Source organism: Miscanthus floridulus, chromosome 8 (genome assembly GCF_019320115.1).
Source record: "Miscanthus floridulus cultivar M001 chromosome 8, ASM1932011v1, whole genome shotgun sequence".
In the NCBI taxonomy this organism is placed as follows: domain Eukaryota; kingdom Viridiplantae; phylum Streptophyta; class Magnoliopsida; order Poales; family Poaceae; genus Miscanthus; species Miscanthus floridulus.
In genome coordinates this window covers 109,011,070-109,032,589 of record NC_089587.1, presented here as the reverse complement: position 1 = coordinate 109,032,589, position 21,520 = coordinate 109,011,070, and the positions used below count along the sequence as shown (strand labels likewise).

The 21,520-nt window shown below is 42.3% G+C and overlaps 1 protein-coding gene across 1 annotated transcript; it reads left to right on the top strand.

Annotated features, from left to right (window-relative positions):
• The first annotated feature begins 18,976 nt into the window (after nt 1-18,976).
• On the top strand, nt 18,977-20,658 carry LOC136473233 (ethylene-responsive transcription factor ERF115-like). Its single transcript, XM_066470914.1, has 2 exons — nt 18,977-19,220; nt 19,793-20,658. Exons 1-2 carry the CDS (start codon nt 18,977-18,979, stop codon nt 20,656-20,658), a joined length of 1,110 nt encoding a protein of 369 aa, XP_066327011.1.
• The last annotated feature ends 862 nt before the right edge of the window (nt 20,659-21,520 follow it).

The following is a 21,520-nucleotide window of genomic DNA, read 5'->3' as shown; positions in this document are numbered from 1 at the left end:
ATTAATGCGGAAGGATGGAAGTGCAACCCCTTTTCTTTGAATTTATTTGATGCTTGTTGGCAAGAATGGGCTCAACACCTGTTCTGTAATTCAGCCACGTCCTTCTGCCAACCATTGGACCCTAGCTTCCAACCTGAGACCAAGGTAAGCATTTTGCTTATCTCCATAACTCTTCTTCTATATGGCTAATGCAATTCTTATCATCATGTTGCCTTGCAGGATCTGGACTCTACCCCCCACGATCAGCAGGAGCAACCAACCAATTAAATATGCTGTCTGGTGCCCAAATCCGAGAATGGGATGCCGAGCGCCTACTCTGAAGGCCATCCTGAAAACAAAGCTGGTCCTATGATTGTGCAACCTACCACGGCGTGAAAGCGCAAGGCTCCAAAGGGTCACTCTGCTAAAGTCACAACACGGAAGCATACGCATAGAAATCCGAGATCTTCATCGGCTTCCCAAGTAGGTGTCTTAGCATATCCGTAGCACAGATTGCCGAATTTTGTTGATCCCAATCATCTTTCCAATGATAACTCATGATTTTTCTAATTCAGGCCTCTGGGATGATGGAGATGAGTGGCCCATCAGCAGCCGCTGAGACTATAGACGATGAACAGCGCTTGTCGTCCTTCGCTAATGCCGTCATCGGAGTAAGCCCTTCTATTATTAATGATCCAAGCTCTTCAGAACTGACCAACTCCCTCTTTAGGCCAACCCCCAACCAGGCGCAGGTGACGAAATCAAAGAACAGATCCCAAATACTTCGTCAAAAGGAGGGACAGAGGTGCTTCCTAGGAACTAGCCTTTGATTGTGTCGGGTCTGGATAATCACAGACAATCTTTCTGCAGGTTTTATTCGGAGGCCCAGATCATGAACAAGGTTCCCCAGGAACAACGACTACCCAGGTAAAATAACTTCCCGCTATCCTTAGCTTGTCTTGCCAATCTTGTTGATCACTTGCCTTTTAGCTGATTGGGGATCAGGAGGAAAATGATGCCGAGAATGCTGAGACGAGTGCTGCCAATTCACCTAATGAAGGAGCTCTCGATGGCCATCAAGAGGTCAACGGTAAGTTTTCAAATTTGTCTTCTAACTCCCATTTGCAATTCTTTGACTCTAAGCTCTTCCCTCCTTTTAGATGCAAACCTTGAGTCAGGGCTAATCCTTGGTGCTACCAACGTCAAGAATCTGGCCGAAATGCTCACCAGTCAGCCGGCGACGAAGAACATGAAGATGTCCCACATCCTCAACCCATTGATGGTAAAAATCAACATCGTCGGCTGATGATGACATGGGCATATCGTCGGCTGTCCCTCCATCCCCAGAAAAAGAGGTATTAGTAGTTTCATAGTGATCTAGGGACCTAGTACCCTTGCTGCCCCAATCCTGACTGTATCCTTGTTGGCACGAAGTCCTCCTTCTCTGAGTGCCTTCTCTTTCGACATTGGGGATTATATAAAGAGATGAAGTAAGCTCTTCTCCTCCTGAGATCCAGCAGGAGAAAATCGCCCTGTCAGCCGCAACCAGGGATCGGTTACAATCGATGTTACCTTATTTGGAAAAAGATATAGCCGATTTGGTTTGTAATGCAAAGCCACTCTAAGACATCTTCTTGGCCATCAAGGGTGAGCCGAGTCAGGATCTCCTCGTAGTTGTGTCCCCTGCCACTTTCATTGAGGGTCAGCCCCCTAAGGTTATCCAAGTGAAGCAGAGGTTAGCTGACCGTGAAGCTCAATAATTTGAATGCCCATGAAGAGTCGACCAAATGGGAGATGCTTAGGTTGAAGGAGCTGATTGATGGCCTAAAAAGTGCTCCTACCAGGATCCAGGAGAAACTCAGTTCCCTAAAGATAGAGCGGGAGCAGCTGCTGATGAGGCTAGAGGAAATTAATACTTCAATCCAAATCAAAGAAACCAATCTAACTCATATCCCCTAGTGTAACAGATGAGAAGAAAGCAGAGATGATCGCCAAATATAACGAGCTTATGGCCATCCGAGGCCAGAAAAACAAAGCCATCCTTGGATCAGGTACCGAAGACAATCGACTAATTGCAGAGACTGATGCTATCTGCCTGGACACTCGGAATGCAGTTCGGGCAGTCCTGAACTTGTAACTTCAATTCTCATGTACTCTTGTCCCATGATACTTGGTGTAAACATTTAGCCGATACAATCCTTCATTCTGTATAAACTTCTTCATTATTACCGGCTACTATATCAGCGGCCAACTTTCGATGGCTCTCCTTAGCAAAACCTTGAATCTGGCCTGTTATAGTCCTTCTTTAGCTAATTGAACTTAGCCATCCAATCCTCAGGGCCAAACTTTGGGACTAAATGGAAACACAAAACCACAACGAATAAACTTTCAAATCCACATCCCGGAGCTGAGTGACATTGTAAAGAATCCCAGTGAATAAAATTTTCGTGTCCGAGATCCCTGCAACTGTCGTCTTTTCAATTAGCCATGTGTGGCTTCCTCGATCTCTGGAATGGCCTTTTGCCTTCCATTAACTGCCTTTTGATCCAACGCGGCTCAAAAATCCACCTATGCTGCCCCGGTTATAAATATATCCTTAGGAGACCATTGAGAAATCACATTTGTGCTTGCCTTCGCCTTCGTCGCTGCACAACCTCTTCTCATCTTTAGATCTAGAATTGCCTTCTAGAAAGATGGACCGCGGCAAGCGCCCGGCCAGCGATGTTTCGGAGGGGGAGCTCCCCATACGCCAACGTCTTTGCCTCTAGGGGTAAGCTTGAATCACACATACCTTCCGATTTTTCATCCCAACTGACTTATTCTTGGGGTTGTAGAGCCATTTCCCATGCCGGTGCTCGCCGTCCTCTGGTGGGTCCCTCCGGCGCCGCTCATGATGCCCAATTAGCGGCGGGTTCCTCTTCCAACTCTACCGACTCCTACAACGGTGATGATGCTCGGCATTTTGGTCATGAGTGGAACGCGATGGTCGATCGTTATTCCGAGGCAACTCAAGTGAATGGTCACTTGGAGTTTGCCTTGAATGCTTCCCAGGCCGCCCTTGCTGCCGTGGAAGGGGAGGCCAATGCAGTCCGGGCACAGCTGGTGGAATCAGACGCCAGAGTTGTCGGTAAGATCTTCAAGAAACCCTGTCCTTCGGATAGTCTTGCCTTGCTAGCCTTTTCTTAATGACTCTGTTTCTCATTGCAGTCCTGATGCAGCAACTAGAAGCCCTCCAGTTGGCGACGAATGACGCCGCTGGTGCCCTGAACGCCCAGGTGACACACTAGAGAGCCATCTCCAGGACATCCTCGTCTGTGCTAGGGAGGTGGCCCTTCACGGCATCTGTCATGGAGCCGCTATCGCACTAGCGATAGCCCAGATGCGCTCAGGACACGACCTCTGTCTGTTGTAGCCTGGCTACTCAGACGGCAAAAACCCTGACGACTATCAGGATCTGGTGGAGGACTTCGAGGGAGCCACCGAAGCCATGGCGAACATAACCTAGGCCGAAGAATTCATGAACAAAGTCTTCTTTGGTCCTTAGTTTGTAACTAGGGTTATGAAATAAAATTTCTTGATTGGCTCCGTGTTTATTTTTCATCTGATCTGCATGAAAGCTTTTAGAGACGATTTCATGATACTGCTGACGCTTTCTCCATATGACTTTTATTTTTATTTTTGCAATATAGGCGATGCGTACCGCATCGGCTTTTGCCTTCTTAGGCTGAATTAGGATTGTTATTTTGTTCTAAAGGTGATACTCTGCTGGTACCGACTATCAAATCTGGCGAAGATCCAAAACTGATAATCTTAATCGCCAGAGCTAAAAACTCCATAACAAAAAATACTTTCAAAATGGCTGATGATGATTTAAGTATTAAATCATTCATTACAATACTCTAAAATCATCGGCCGCCAAGGTTCTTCTAAATGTTGCACGTTCAAATCCAATCTTGACTACACAAAATAGAATGGCTACATTCTGATGAACTAATTCATAAGGGAAATGTTTAGCCATTCCGTAATAACCAACTGGAGGAATCATCAAAATAAACTCTTAGAGCCGATTGCTTTGATCGGCTGTTGACGTTCATCATTGATTTTGATAACGCCTCCTTCCCAGGCTCTACCAGAGAAGCACTCACAATCTTCAAATTCCCAGTAGGTTGGATGAGCTGTTGCTATGCTTACAGATGTATCGGCTTGAACAACTTCAACATTATGTCCCTGACACTGGATAAGGTATTGGTGTATTGTCGAAGGGATGCAACAATTAGGGTGGATCTAGTCATGACCAAGGAGCAGACTGTATGTTCCTTTTCCATCAATGACGAAGAAAGTAGTAGGTAGGGTCTTACTCCCAATCGTCAATTCAATGTTAACTGCCCCCCCCCCCCCCGAGTCTTAGATGCATTGCCACTGAAATCCTTTAGCATCATATCAGTTTCAAGCAAATCTCCAGGACCTTTTCTGAGCTTGCAGAATGTAGTATAAGGCATTACGTTGACCACAACACCTCCTTCGACTAATATCTTGGTCATCGGCTTCCCATCGACAAATCCTTTCATGTACAAAGCATTCAAGTGATGATGCTGAGATGGCTTGTCAAATATAGCTTGTTGGGACTAGAGGACTAATTGAGCCACTACTCCTTCCAATTCTTCTTCATCATACTCTTCTCCATCGCATTCTTCCTGTCTGTACTTGGAGGGAGTTCTGAATTCCGTAGGTAAGATGAAGACCATATCAATATTAGCTGATGGCTTACCCTTGTCGGCTGTTTGTTTGACACGCCATGTCTGAGGTCTGCTATACTTCTGAGCTTCTAACTCTCTATTTCTCTAGCGTTGAACTCTTCTTTTTTGGCTCCTTGTTAGACCTCCTAGACCCCATTGGCCCTCTTGCCAAACATACTCTTTCTCTTTATCATGACCGACCCAATTCTGATCATATGCACGCTTACCTAACCGATCGTGAACTCCTTCATTTTTATGTGCCGATCCATGTCATTAGATTGATAATTCAAACGTTCATGGATGGACCTGCGGTTGACTTGAGATTGTCTGAATTTTGAATACTGGTTACTGCACTCTAGGTAGTTATGTCTTGTGGGTAATTTCAAACCTTCGTTCCAACAGTGTCTGAAGAAAGCACAGTTCCAATGTAACTCAGCTTCTTCTCTTTCATACCTTTCTTCCTCGCACCAACGCTCATATTCTTCTTCTTCAAGCCGGCGCTAGTAGTCCTTCTCCTTTTGGCGTTGCCACTTGTTCAACAAGATTCTAGAAGTCACACGAGGACGCATATCACCAACTCTAGATGTTTCACCTTGCTCGTATCGGCTCCTTTGTTGATCGTGTTGCTGCTCAGCTTTCTTATACTCATTAGTCGATATCTGATCCTTGGGATCGACTGATCCGTCTTCTCTAGCCTTAGTCAATGTCAAGGCCTTTGTCTTCCCTTTGGCCAACTGAAACTCCACCATGTGCACCTCTAAAATAGGATGCTTATCTATGTCCATTGTTGGTTTCTTGGCTGGCTCAAACTTGATCTTTCCTTGCTCAATGGCCTTCTGAATATGTAAGCGGAAGATTCTACACTCGTTAGTGTTACGATTAGTAGCATTGTGGAACTTGCAGTATTTCTTTCCTTCAAGTTCTCCAGCCGAAGGGATCACATGATTTGCAGGTAATCTCAACTGCTTCTTCTCTAGGAGCAAATCAAAGATCTTATCAACCTTTTTGATGTTGAAGTCATAGGCATTTTCTGTCTCCTTCACCCATGGACAAGATATAGGAGCCTTGCCCCATGTCCACTCTGTGGTTACAACTTCTAGATCGTCCCCATCCGAGTCTGCATCGTACCCTTCAAATACTTCTCTTTGCGCGGGGTTCGATGTTGACTCTCAAAAGTCGACACCCTCTGAACTAGGTGAGCCAAACTCTCAAATTCTTGGCCATCGATTTTTTTTCTCTGATCACTGGAGACATCCCTTGAAGGGCCAATTCAGCCAATTGGCCATCAGACATATTTAACGAGTAGCAACGACTCCTTACCTCTCTAAATCTATGAATGAACTCAGAGCCTGACTCATTGTTCCTCTACCTCATGCTTGTTAGATCTATATTCTTCTTCTCTCCTATCCCACTATAGAAGTATGCATGGAACTTGTTCTCTAGATCGACCCATCCAGTGATCGAGTTGGGTTCAAGTGATGAAAACCAACTAAAGGCCGGTCCAAACAGGGATAAGGGGAAGCATCAAACTTTATGTGCCTCCTCAACAGATGCATCTTCGAGATGAACGAGAGAGCGACTAATATGCTCCAAGGTTGTCATCTCATCTATCCTGGTAAGTTTGGAGAAATCTGGGACTCGGTAGCGTGGAGGGAGTTGCACAATATCATAATAGGCTGGGTATGGGTGCTGATAAGAGCCAACCTGTCCTTTAGGCTTTAGACCAAACTGGCTCTATATCATAACAATTATCCTATTAACGAACTCATCAGCAAACATGCCAATGACTTCTTGTCTCGGCTGCCCTTGAGTCTAAGCCTGAGAGCCTTGTATTTGAACTTGTCGACCCTAAGCCAGAGACTGTTGACCTTAGACCTGAGATTGCTGGAGTTATTGTGCATTATAACTATAAGGATTCTGATACCTAGGGTGTGGCATAAGCTCGTACGTGCTGGCATCAGAAACTAGGTGATATCCTTTTGGATAGTCGATCTGAGCATTGTGAGTTGCATATCCTTGCAATCGACTATTGAAGTAGTTTGGATCAACATTCTTGATGATCCTCTGTACTAATGGAGCAATTTTATGGGCCGACTGAGGCTTTGGTAGGAAGTATTGAATCTTCCCTGAGCCGGCTGTTGCACAACCTATTAAGTGATTGGTGAGGTTGGCTGATGTACTGAATACACTTGGTTTTGTCCAATTGGCTACTGAACTGCTTGTGTGACAGGGACACTTGGTGACTGCTGCGCTGGCGGTTGCCCCCCTGTCATTTGACCTTGCTCCCCTATGGTTGGCAGGGCTTGACCTTGCCCCCTGCTATTTACAGGGTTTGTTCTTGAGCTTGTCCTCCTTGAAGCTACTACACTGGTGGTTGCTGATACTACCCACCATTCGGCTGCTGACTAGAACTAGGCACACTGCTTCCAACAGCCGAATGATTATAGCCATTGAAATATGACGGTCCCACCTGATCAACTAGCACTCCAAAGAAAACTTCCTTCATAACATTGCCAATTGTGTTGGCTAACACCTTATTGTGATTTGTAAAGGCTTCATGAACAGTCTTATGGACCAAATGGGCAGTAGTTCTTGCTTCAACATCTTCACTTTGTCCATGTAGGAGGACTCTTGGCAAGGGAGTCTTCTAGATGACTGAATCACGCGTCCTGCCATAAGACAGCAGACACTTCTCACATAACTCCTCCGCCGCCTGCTCAATGAGTGCTTTCTGGTCCTGAGGCAGGTCTTCAAGGTTGACCTTGAGGATTGCTTCATTGTCCATGTTAACGATTGTGGTCCCACTAGGCGTGCCAAATCTGTGTCGACGGCAAAAAAGTGACAGGGTGATTCCCCGCCGCTGACACGTGAGCAAGCTGACAAAAACCACATGGAGTAGATCCCGAGCTCTCTCTAGACTTAGGAGGACACCGGACCGGATGGTCATGACCTAGGGCGTGCTAGTCAATTTGACCCTGTAATTGACAAGGAGATAAGATTGATCAGCAATTTAAGGTGGAACATGCCAGTGTTTGTCCAAACAGTTCCAAATGTGCGTCTAAGTAGCCGATGAAATAAGGCTATCGACTAGAGAGTCGATATCCAGCATGTTCATGATTCATGATAAGCAAAAACAAGCATATCGGCAATTATCATTTATTCAATTGCATAGATCTAACTTAGCCGATTATCATGAAAACACTCTAAAGATGTAAAAAGTTAGGCGTGAGAGTATTCATATTAATTGAGAAATATATTAGCTTTTAACCAAGATAAAAACAAGTAAAAGCATAGGAATAGCCAATATGTATTCTCAAAAGACAGGCTATCGACTAAAATAGCCGATTCCAATGAAAGAAGACTCGCAACATGCAAACACTCGACTATTAAACATGGATAAATCCATACACCTATCAAATCTAACATATTATCTCTAATAGTGGGGTTCGAGCCGGACAGATGCATCCATGATAAAGATAACAGATTAAATCTTCAAAGAATACGAATCTATACGCGCCTAATGGAATCATGAAAACATGCTGCGATCATGAAAGCACAAGCGATCGGCTAAATAGCTAATGCAGACATAGCATGCAGCCATAGACTATGTTTGACCATAAGCAAAACTTACTACTTGGTGATTTCCAATCTATAGTGCTAACAGTGGGGGTCAACCGGATCTATGGCAGCCATAATAGTAGTTCTAGACCAGATTTCATCCACTAGCAAGCTTTACTTAGGGTTAAACACGTCCTGACCGCATGCTATCTTTGATCAAGATTGGATCAAAACAGCTAAGCTAACCGAAACCATCATCAAAGTGAGATGTAAATAGGGAAAAGTAACAAGACGTTGGTTTGAAGAGATATAAAGCTGATTCATTTCAATCTTACTCGGGCAAGGGGTAATTTTGTTACAAAAAGTGAGGGTACTAATTATAATAAGATCGATAACTAGCAAATCTATTAAAAACAGCAAGGAAACCCTACCAATATTAATAGATTTAACCTATAACTAATCCGTATCAAAATTTGTATGAGATACGAGCCGAACCGATGCAACCGTACAAATTTTGATAAGAATCAAGGATAACTTGTATCAGTAATTGTACGAGATACGATCCAAACCGATGCAACCTCATAATTAACTGACGATAACTAACTTATACAAAGCTTGCAAGAGTTCAGACCTAATCGATGCTGCCTTACAAACAAAGTTTAAGTTGTGACGGATACTCACAGACAAACTGGAGGTCAGACTTAACCGATGGCAGCCCTACTTGCCAAAGAACTCACCAAAATCTATCCTACTCCTACTCCTAGGGGGTGGCATAAGCCAAAAAGTAAAGGTACTAGTTTTTGATTGATCACGGAGATGTCTATTACAATAGCCAGGGTTCAATATTTATACCCGAGGCTTGACTACGAGTCCTGGTCGAATAAGACTGGTTACAAAACTTGAAAAAGAAACAAAGCTTCCTAAATTATGATAACTTGGACCTCAATCTTTCCCTTCTATGAAGTCTGATGTGTCTTCTTGCCTCATGCCTTGCTACTGATTGGGCCCATTCCTTTGAGACGATGACATCATCTTATTCAGCCGATTCTGATGGCAATTCAGTTAGCTGATCTTGCTGAATATTTCAACTTTCCTTGATAAATTCTGACCCTAGAGTCTTCTTAACCCAAACCAAATTTCGGTGTCAACAGTTACCAAACACAATGTTTCCACTTTGGTCATGAGTAGGTTAGAAAGATGTGAAGATGTCCTTCTCTCCGGTCATATGATTGGTGCATCCACTATCCAACACCCAACTTGTTCCACCAGATGAGTATTCCTACAAAGACAAATCAAGCTTTTGTTTTAGGTACCAAAAAGATTTGGGTCCTAGGGGGGTAGTCACATAAAAGTTGGGCACCCAAACACTCCTCATAATCTCCTTCCTCTTGTGGGCACCAACATACTTCACCATGATCTTGCCATCCTTGCCCCAACAACACATTTAGTCACTAGCATAGCATTGTGGGAGTGGTGCTTGTGGCTTGGAGGCCTCCACTTGCTTCATCTTGTTTGTCTTGTCACTTGTAGGTGCTACCTTAGGAATGTAGACCTTGTTGTTTGCCTTGCATATGAGCTTATCAAGAGCAACACCTTTATTGAATTTCACACAAGGCACACCATTGATCATATTTCTTCAATTGGCCTTCCCATCATGCCTATTGTAGCCAATGCCTTCCTTGATTGATAGGTGCCTTGATGACTTGTATATCTTCTTATTGGATTGCTCTTGACACTTGCACCCATTCTTCAAGATCATCTTCAATCTATGTATCTCCTTGTCTTTCTTCTCTAGCTCAACAAGGTTAGTTGCATATGCATTTACATTAATTTTATAACATCTTTTACAACCATTACTAGTGGAGACATTAGAGTCTTCGGTTGCCTTAGGAGAAGTTGAAGTGCTTGCCCAAAGAGTGCTATTGTTTAACTCAAGATTTCGGTATTTTTCTTCCAACCTTGTGAGGCTTTCTTGAGCTATACTTTTCTCATTCTTGAGGCTAGCTATTGTGTCATTAACCGAAGAATGTTCTTTAGTTAATTTCCCAATTGTGTCATTGGCTAAAGACAATTCTACGGTTAACTTCTCAACCTTCATCTCTTCCTCGGCGATAGATGCTTCAAGTGCAAGTTTTTGTCTCTCTCTTGAGTGATTATTTCTCCTTGCAACTCCAAGCATCTATCCCTCTTCTCAAATTTTTTAATTAGTGCTTTTATTTTAGTGTAGGCCTTTTACCAAATTTTCTTATCATGCTTTCTTCAATTGCTTCTATGTCCTGATCACAACTATCATACTCATTACTAGAAGGAGTGGGTGAGTGATGTACCTTCTCCCCCTTAGCCATGAGGCAAGTTGGAGTGTAGTAGTCATTATCGATGAGGTTGGAAAAGAGTCTCGGTGATGAATCTAGGTTGGGGAAGAGCTTTGGTGGTGAAGCCCAGTCGGGGAAGATCATGGTTGGTGATGAAGAGTGGTGGATGGCGATGTTCATGGCTCCTCTCTTCTTCTTCTCGTCATCACTTGAGTCACTATCATTTGACTCCCACTCTTCACCAATATGAGCTTCACCTCTCTTCTTTCCTTTGTTCTTCTTGTCTTCATCTTTGTTGCACTTGTTTTTCTTCTTCTCTTTAGGACAATCGGCTATGAAGTGACCGGTATCACCACACTCATAGCAAAATCTCTTCTTGTACCTCTTCCTTCCATCACCATAGGTCTTGCGGTTGCTCTTCTTCATGAATTTTCTCAAGTTTCTAATGATGAGAGCAGCTTCTTCATCAGACTCTTCTTATTCACTTGATGAATCATCCTTCACTTTCTTCTTCTTCTCTTGACTTAACTTTTGCCTTCATTAGCTTGAGTTGCCTTTAGAGATGCATTCTTATTGTATCCCATTGCACTAGGATTTTGATTATGAGCGTTGATTGCACCTTCATCTAGACACTCATGATGCTTGAGCTTTGAAAGAAGTTCTTGGGGGTGTCATCTCATCATAATCGGGCCTTTCCATGATCACAAATATAAGCATGTTGTTCTTAGCCCTATAGGTTCTCAACATCTTTCTAGCGACCTTGTTATCATCCCATTCGATGCTTTCAAGAGCTCTTATGCGGTTAACCAATGCCATAAGCCTATCAAACATAGCTTGTGTTGTTTCACCTTACAAGAACACAAATCTTTCCAATTTGCCATGAAGTAGCTTGACGTTGCCTTTCCTCACACTCTTATCTCCTTTAAACGATACTCTCAAGGTATCACAAACTTGCTTTGCACTTTCCATTCCATTTACTTTGGCAAACTCATCCGGACCCAAGCTTGTAACAAGCAAGGATACGGCTTGTGCACTTAGATGAAGGTTGAAAGCTTCTTCTAGAGTTATCTCTCTATCTTCGATGGTAGAAATGATCACACCAACTTCCACAACTTCCCAAAGTCTTGTGGCAATGAGGTGCATCTTCATCTTGTAGGCCCAATCGGCGTATCTTGTACCATCAAAGTGAGGTGGCTTGCCATGATTGATGGTGGGGAAATGCATGGAGGGACCTTTCATGAGTTGTCCATAGTCAAAACCAATACTTCAGTAAGCTCCCTTTCCTTGAACATTGTCATTTGCTGCTCCAACATCACATGCTATGTCTTTAGTTGCATCATTCTTGCCACTTATAGCATCTTCAACCATCTTGCTCAACTCTTCCTTCATCTTGCTTATCTCATCTTGCATCTTCTTCATTTCATCTTGGAAAAGCTTTGCTTGCTCAGCCATCAACTCTTTTGCAATTTGCTTGGCCATCTCGGTGGCATCGACTTTCATCTTTTCGGAGTCCAACATTGTTTCTTCTTACACGGTGAAGCGCTAAAAGAAGACCTTGGTTTGATACCAATTGAAAGGATCTAAACAATGCCTAGAGGAGGGTGAATAGGCCTATCAAAAAATTCTACACAAACTCAAAGTCAAATGTCAGCAACTGTAAGAAGTCCTAATAGTTTGAGCCGAAACTTCCGACGCAAACAGCTAGGAGTTCCGACTCCTACGTGGATTTTACTACAAGTGCAAAAATGAACTTTGAGTGCAAGATTTCTTACAACCCCACTTCCAAGTGGTTAGGTAGACACGTAGAGTCACTCCCTTGATGCCAAAAAGCTTCCACTCCGTAGATCAAGTCCAAACCCTATGAGGTGCTTTGGGGAGAAGAGAAAACAACCAAGAACAAATATCATAGCACAAATCACAACAACAACAATCACGCGAGACACAAGTATTTATCTCGAGGTTCGACAATCCCACAAAGGAGCTTCTATGTCCTCGTTGTTGAGGTGACCACAAAGGTCAGAGTCTCTTCCACCTCCTTGCCTCTCTCAAGGAAACCACAAAGGTCACTTGAGCTTTCCACTAAGAAATCAAGGATAATACAAACTTCCCAAGGCTCTTCCACAAGATGTAAGCTCTTGGGCAATGCCTAGCTGGCTAGGAGCAAAGCTCCAAGAGTAATAGACACAAATCAAACCAGCTTGATGAAGAAATCAAGTACTAAAGCTTGCCAAAGTGATTCTCTCAATTAATCCACTCTCCTTTCACTCAAATCCCTAAGGGAATCGAAGTTTTGGAGCAAAGGGAAGAGGAGAGAGAAGCCTTGAATGCTTGGGAGGAGTTTTGGATAGAGTTAGAATGAGTGGGTAACGGTTAGAGAGAGCTATTTATACTCATAGGCAAATCTAACTGTTCAGATCTACGTCAGAAGTTCTGATATAGATCGCTGAAACTTTTGGCTCTATGTAAAAACACTGTTCACTAGCGCTGACCATTGGGCTCGCTCGGCCAGAGTCGGAACTCCTAGCAACTGCCGGGCCTTCTAGCTCCCATCAGGACTTCCAACGGTCTGCCAAGCCTGGCGGCTAAGTCCAAGAGCACCGGGACTTCCGGCGGGAGTCGGGACTTCTAACTACCGAAACTTCCGGCTTGAATCGAGACTTTCGACTATCAAAAGTCCACAACAAGAATCTAGGTGTTCATGAGGTGATTTAGTGTCACTCTTTTGATTTATTTTTTATGCTTGAGCACTCTATCTTCCTCAGACCACCTAAACTTACATTCCTCTTTATAGTACGGTGAAACCTAAACTCAAAACAAAAGATAGAAACTTTGGAGCACACTTTGAGTTCATTTGTCTTTTCAACTTCAAGAATTGAGGGATACCATTTCATCTTAGATCAACTCTTTAAAACTTTTATGGGACTAAAGCTGCAATACATCTCATTAAGATCTCATTAGTCCCTAATTTAGATATCATCAATACACCAAAACTCACATAGGGGGCAAATGCACTTTCACTAGGTTAGGTCCATACCAAGATGGAGAGCAAAGCTTGGAGATGGATGAAGAGTGATCAATCCAATTGGAGCGACCTCTCACATGGAAAAGAAGAAAGAGAAAAACAAAACCCTATAGTGTGAAGGCAAAGGTACAAATAGAGATTTTGCTTTGCCAGTCAAGACGCAATAGAGTGTGTGATCATGTTTAGGATAGATGACCGTAATATTAAGAGCGGAGCTCTAAAGTCAAATCGGTTATCTAAGTGCCATCAGGTTTGAAAATACATTGCATATGCATTAGACCTACTGACGTGGTGTGATGCAAGTGAAAACCCTTTGAAAAGTATATGTGAAAATGCTAACTCACTTGCACATATTTTGACACATATAGGACTTAGCACATTTGAAAAAGAGTTGATTGATGCCTTTCTGCAGACACCGGATTAATCCGATGTGGCCTGGCAAAAGGCACTAGACTATGCACTATGTTGTAAAGCCATAGGGTTGAACTGACTGTAGCTAGCGTTAGGCACCGGATTGATTTGGTCTCAACCCTAGGGACAATGGATGATGATATAGCACTGTTCACCGACTTGGAAAATTCAAAGGGGTCACCGGATTGATGGCGCTTGGTGTTAGAGTGAATTTGACCATTGAACTTTAATAGCTAGTTCTTGTTCGACCATTGGGAAGTCACCAGATTGATCTCATGCTACCACCGGATTAATTCAGTGAGTGTGTAGAGCTAACAACTTTTGCCCCAATGGCACTTTTGTTTGTGGGCTTCCCAAAAATCAACTTGATAATGGTAGCTTCCCATACATATGTGCCCAAATGGTTTGGCTTCAATTTTGCACATATGAGTGGATATGAAATTGTGGGAGAGTGTTGAGGACATAACCGACTCAAATATGAACACATTAACCATTTCCAAACCAAAGGTGCAACCATTCTATATGAATTTTATATTTGATAGATTTAATGAATTGATGCTACGCCTTGAAGTTTGTACATTTCCCTTTTTAGAATTACTTACATGGATCAAGGGAAGGTTTGATTGCATATGGAAAGCATGGAAGGTCAATGAATTTGATTGGGACGAAGCCCAAGTATTCCTAATGTCATCCACCAGGCCACCACATCACTTTTGGCCCAAGGAAAGAAAGGGGCCAAATCCAACATGTTTTGGATGTTGTATTCAGACTACGGAACAACATCAACTTGCAACAGTCACCATGGCTTCATACAGAATCCGAATGGGACATTCTAGTACTTCATAGAAATCTTACCAAGTCTACTTTCCGAAGGATCTAGACTCATATCCATATCTTACTAGATTCAGGTGCAACATCATTTTTTTGTTGAGACCTTTTCTGCGTACAGTGCTGCGTCACCCTATTTTGGCCCAATGGCCCATGTATCAAGTTGGGTGCAATAGGGACATGTCCTAGGGTTGGAGAATGACCCCAACACCCCTTTGGTTGTTGTCCCATCTACTTATATGTGTCTAGAGTCACCAAGAATAGATTGGGTTTTGTTTTGATGTAGGTTTAGCCGCTGCTACTTCCTTGTAGATGTGCGTGTCGGCTAGACCATATGTTCTACTCGATTCAGAACCCCACCTTCATTTGGCAGTTTAGTGCTTATCTACTTGATCTTTGATTGCTTATAGGAATAACCCTAGTATTTTGGTTGATTGTGCTCCACAAGATTGTGACAACCGCTGGATTCGGTGTATTGGTCACTAAGGTGCAACGTCCCTGGACGGTTGTAGTCGATTCCTAAACATATCTCTAGTCAAATCATAGTTATTCATCTCCATCGAAAGATCGGGACACCCATACTCTCATCAAAGAGTTACTACTACCAAGAGATGCTAAGGTGTTAGTGATAGCGTGAACACCACTTGAAACATCCATCCTTAGAACCATAGTTAGCTAGACATAGAAACTAGACACCACATTAGATTAACATTGAAAAACATATAGCTCTAGTTACCACTTGTGATAACAAAAACTGATTCTAGGTACTACTAGGAACATGTCATCAAACAAGATTATGTCTAGCAAACATCACACACAAGCATGCCATTTGAAATAAACAACAATGTAGTGTCAGGCAGGCTTATAATGGGCCAGGAGCATTGTTTGGGCTAATTTCTTTCATCTTGGCCCATTATTTGTTTTAAGATTTTTTGTCCAATATTTTTGTATGGCTCAAATTAAGAACCAATATAGATCACTCGACCCATATAGATAAATGATTAGATGAACCAATTTAACATCACATAAAGGCCTAGATCAATATATTAAATTGTTGGGGGAGGGGCGGCTGCACCTACCCCCTCCATGTAAAAAGGCCCAACGCCTAATAGACCCAAGGACTTCCTTGTAAATTCACAAACCATAAGGGGTATGAAGGAAGATGCCTCCTCCCACCTCTCACATAAATAGAACCCAAGGACAAGCGGAATGGTTCTCCCCCTCATTCTCCAAAACGCTATGCTTAGCATTTTCTCCCATTCTATTTTCATGTGTGGGACTAGCACCCCAGCTTTCCCTTCACCCTAGTGAAGGTTCCTTCATCCGTCTGGGTGAAGGTACGAGCGAAGGGCTACAACCCAACATAAATCAACGGTTGAAATACATAATTATGATATCTAGCATGAAAACCAAAGTAACCATCATATTCTATTAACACCACTTCCTACATAATTATCATATCTGGTCACATTTTAGTACTAACGAAAGAACGGTTGGGTGGATGGCTTGCATGGGAAAAAAGGAAAAGGAAACAAGCTAGGGAGGATTTTGGCCCAAGTGGCATAGGGTTGGGCTTTTAATCCTTTTTATTTTTTAATTTTGAAATAATTTTGTAGAGTAAACCAACCTGCTAAAAAACTTACAAGAAATTCACCAAAATTACTTTGGTGTCTTAGCAAACTTGTGGCAACGTTTGAGAAATGTAGGTAATATTAATTTGGTACAATGATCTATTTATGCAAAAGGGTGAATATTGGGCATCTGAGGCCTAGCAGGTATGGAGATTCCACAGCGCCTGCCTATTCAATGGGCACGAGGCTCTATCGGCCACTCCTTCGATAGGGTCACGCAATCGGTGTGACACAATAGGATAAGCGACTTCACCAACTCTAGAGGTAGCAGGCTCTAGGGCCCACTCATAAGCCGCTTAGCCTAGGAAGCCTTGAGAAGGTTCACCCGAGGGAGGCCATGCAGCAGTAGACAGCCCCTGACTGTCAAGTGCCAGGCGATGGTAGCGGTGTCAGGCGGCAGTTACAACTCCATCGACTCCTCCCTACACGATGAAGTCAAGGTCCCGCCCATGCCACGGCAACACCCTCCTACACCCGTCGTATGTAGACCATAGACTAAGACCCCAAACTAACTTGTATCCGACCCTCATTGCAATATAAAGGGAGGGTCAGCTCTGAGAGAGAGGGGGTTGGATGTCGAAACATTAGACAGAACAATAGCCAACCGAGAGGAATGCTAGCGAGTTCCTCCTCTGGCAACCTAGTTAGAGAAGGATGGTTCCTTACTCGCTAGGAAAACACCACCGCCGATGAGCCGTAGGATAGCACTGAGCGATCCCCTACCAAACTCTCATTCTACTCCATTATAATCCCTCAATTTGGGTGCTCCCTAACACGAAGAACACCTTATTGCTGAACGTAGGACCTCGATAGTCCAAACCAAGATAAACCGCCATGTCTCTCTTATGTTTTTGAGTATCGAGCCACCAGAGACCCACGCATCGACTTCTAACGAACAACCATGATGCTTGCAGCAGCAACGAACTTGTGACAAAAAGCCTTAAGTGCACATCATGCTAGTTACCTTACGATTGTTGATAGTAATTTCATCATAGATTTGCGGAGTCAAAACCATTAATAAAACATCCTTTTTGGGAGTAAACAAGCATAGTAGTAGTGATTTTTGTACAAATAACATGGTTCCACATGTACATGTCATTATTTGCTTGTAGGTACTCAAATGAGAGACATTTGGTGGTTGTGGGCCCACATAGGGGCCTGGCCGACCAACCTATGGGCCCAGTGCCCCCTCTCAAGCCATGGATCCTCCAAAACACCTTCAGGAGCAATATCAACCCTTGGATCAAAAGTGTGTTTTCTCTCAATGGCTCAAAATCATGTCTTGGATGGCACACAAGGTGGACAACGTGACAACTTGGCCCCACATGTGTAAAACCTTGTACCATCATAGGAGTCTTACCAGATATCAAGCCATAAAGGTCTTGTCTACCCAACTATCATAAACTCCTTGTATCATCATAGGACGGTCTTACTTCTTTGTTAGTACGCTTCATGTTCCCTGTGGAAAATAATACCTGGAATACTCCTAGTGAAGGCTACATTGACAACCATACGCTTGCGGTTTATCTGTTTGCCACTTTTGGTGTCAACAATGATTTTTTAGTGTAGAACAAGAAAGCCCTTGGTTTAAGTTTCTAGAGACCTAATTCACCGTCCCCCTCTTGGATCTCTTGCATTAGGATGCGCACAGTCCTTACACCTTGATACACCTAAGTGCCAACTCAACTCAATTTCATGATTGAGATGTATATGGTAATATCATTGCCACACAACATAGAAACAATAATAAGGGTCGATAATACCCCATATGCCATCACCTTAAACTAATTTTCATTGATCTTTCAAATCACATGTAGTTTCTAGGATTATAGTGTCATTAATCATCAAAACATAATTTGGGTCCTAGATGCTTTCATTCTCCCCATATTTAGTTATTGATGATAACAACACAACTTAGAGTACACAAAATTGAGATTTGAAGCAAACCTTGTTAGACATGCATGAACTTTCATGTGAGCATTCAAATCTTGGGCTTGTGCTTTCATGTGAACCTTTTATCATGTAAAGTACCATGCGTTTAGTGCTTAATTTGTCAAAGCTTGCTTGCTTGAACTTCAAATCTCACAATATCCAAACCGCCACATCAGTATGTCATGCATAGTGCCTTCTACTTAAGATAGATAGATGGATAGATAGATACGTAATGGAGATATACTAAAAATATAAGCAAATTAAAGCTGGAAAAGATAGTATACCAAAGCAAAGTGTGGAAGCAATCAATTCTTCAAAGTAACACATGGTGCATGCATGTCCCTCTTTTGTGATACAATATATAATCAAATATACGTTTCTCTTCACACGATGAATGGCAAAAATCACATGCCCCACGACCATCACCGCATATTCCATTGTATCTTGCCAGATCAATCTTGTAGCCAGGCTGTCACATTGAGAGCCAACATGTGTAATGGTTTGGTCATTTCGGACATAAATATCAGGCCATCACCACCCACAAACACAAATAAGCCAGTTATAGGGATGAGTCAAGAGAAATTTCAAGATAATAAGATGAAGAACTATGGTGAGTGCAAGTTAAAGAGGGCAAGCAAGATAGATGAGGGAGAGGACGACTTTGAAGCTGATTTCCAAGCATTCTCTAAGAAGTACGATGAGGAGGATGAGAGCCACTATAAGTTTATGGCTCTGTTACCAGCCAAGAATGGTCTTACTAGTGTCTCAACAACAACAAAAGGGAAAGTCGGACTCGATTTTCCCATCAAAGGTATGATTTGCTAACAAAGATGTGTATTTGTATGTTCATCACTGGCATATGTAGTTATATATGTGAATCTATGTGATTTTTCTAACACCATTTATTTTTAATGTAAAGTTGATGGATTATCTTTTGTTAATAAATTTTAGTATCATTTTACAGTTTCTCATGATCATAATTTAATTCGGATTGGTTTAGTTCATGGGCATATACTACTTGCGCTCACGTTTTTCTCATATCTTTGCCTGTTGTTTTTCTTGTAAAAATTCAGTGGGCGGGTTGGGGTGGGAGGTATCTCAAAAAGGATATTATAATAATACCACTAATTAGATCAATATTTGGATACATATTTAATATTTTCTTAGAATATCCCAAGCAAGGTGGTTTATTTGTTTTGTATGTTATATTTCACATGTACTAGAATCATTCTGGTTGTTAGTTGCTTCTTGACAGTATGAATATCTCATAAGGTAAATTTCATGATGTTCTAGTTTAGATTCCTTTTTTGCAAAGAACTACCGATAGGATTGTCTATCTAGTCATTAGCATTTATAATCAATAATAGCTATTCCTCTATATAGATGATGTGATTAGTCGAGAACCAACCACTACCAATGAAGGTACCATTATAAGGCCAAAGCGCAAGCGCAAGACCCCGTATAGAGGCATCCGCCAACGCCCTTGGGGCAAATGGGCTGCTGAAATCCGTGATCCTGCAAAGGGTGTCCGTGTTTGGTTAGGCACGTATAGAACACCAGAAGATGCGGCTAGGGCATATGATGCTGAGGCCCGCAAGATTAGAGGCAATAAGGCAAAGGTGAATTTCCCTGATGAAGGACCACCAAACATGGTGAGCAATACACCAAAACTAATTGTTACTACAATGACCACGATGGCTATTCCAGCAGAGAAAATGAATACCAATGAATTGGTGCGCCAGGCAAACTACTCTAATGAGGCTATGCTGAACTCTAGTGGCAACAATGGTAGCTTAATTTCTGCTCAGGATTTTGGCTTACACTGTATGAAAAAGCCTCGTGTTCCTTATGACATCCCAAGGATGGGTGAGTGTTCAAATCAAAACAGAATCACGTATGGTTTAGGTAATGGATTGGGCAATGAGGCTAGTAGGAACCTGAATGGATGCTCATTCTTACCACAAGTTGGCATGCCAATGTCCATTCAACCTACTTTTGATGGTCCATCAAGAATGATAGAAAGAAATGATGGTGTGATTGCTCCTACTCTGACTAATGCCACACCCATCACTCCATTGGGTGTGGCTGGTGTTGATGTTGCAAAAAAGATGAATAAGCATCCTATTCTCCAAGAGATGGAAAATGAAGCTATTCCTTCTATTTTACAAGGTGATGTTAGTGAGGACGTGGCGGCTGAGATTAGAATGTGGGAGTTTTATGACCACCTGTTAGATAATAAGCAAAATTGATGGATCATGCCATGTTGGTCCATATGGCTTCTGTCTTGTGGATACAACAAGTGGTAAGGCACCTATTGATTCTCAATATTGGTGATAATTCAATTAATTTTTGTTACTTTCATCTTTTGCTCACACATCTATACTTCTTTTTTTTGAAAATTTTTTAGGTTCGAAGCATGCATGATGGGGATGTAGTCACAAAAGGCTTATTTGTGTTATGACATAATGTTTTCTATGCCTTCTGTTGTGTATCAGTTTGAACTATTTATTTATGCTTTGCTGTAAGCTCCGGCCAGTATTGGTAGTGGAACTTGATTGGTCCTGCGTGTATCATTGTAATGTAATGATAATTTTCAAGCTTTTCTAAGACATAATTAATCATAACATTTGAATATGTGGGTATCAGTTTTTTATCGTGTTGTGACCCAGAGTATGTGTTATTTTAGTGATGCCATGTTTGTTCTTTTGTCTATATTTCCATTGATGTCTTTATTTTAGTGTGCATATGTTATATGTTAAGGGCTTGTTTGTAATGCGAAAAAAATCATGTTTCCCATGTTTTTTTGCGAATTCAACTGATTCCTATGATATTCCTATAAAATTCCTTCAAAATTCTATGTTCCAACATGTCCTAAATGCTTTTGTAATGTCAATATTGTTTATACAAGGACACTTAGAACTTGTGGTATGTAGAGAAGCATTTGTTTCAATCAAATTTATTTATGTAAAGCTTGTGGGTTAGTTGTTCCTCTGACCCGGTGCCATAGTTGATGGCTGGGCCATGTAGACGAGGAAAATAGGGATGTGAGATTGGGATTTAGCGCTGCGAGGATGGCCGCTTGGGCCCCTGTGGTCGATAGACCAGCTGCCA

Bases quoted from the DNA above. Each gene is read 5' to 3' on its own strand.
- LOC136473233 (XM_066470914.1), top strand. From the start codon at position 18,977: ATGAGTCAAGAGAAATTTCAAGATAATAAGATGAAGAACTATGGTGAG. The intron at 19,221-19,792 runs GTATGATTTGCT...TCCTCTATATAG, and splicing joins ACTCGATTTTCCCATCAAAG to ATGATGTGATTAGTCGAGAA.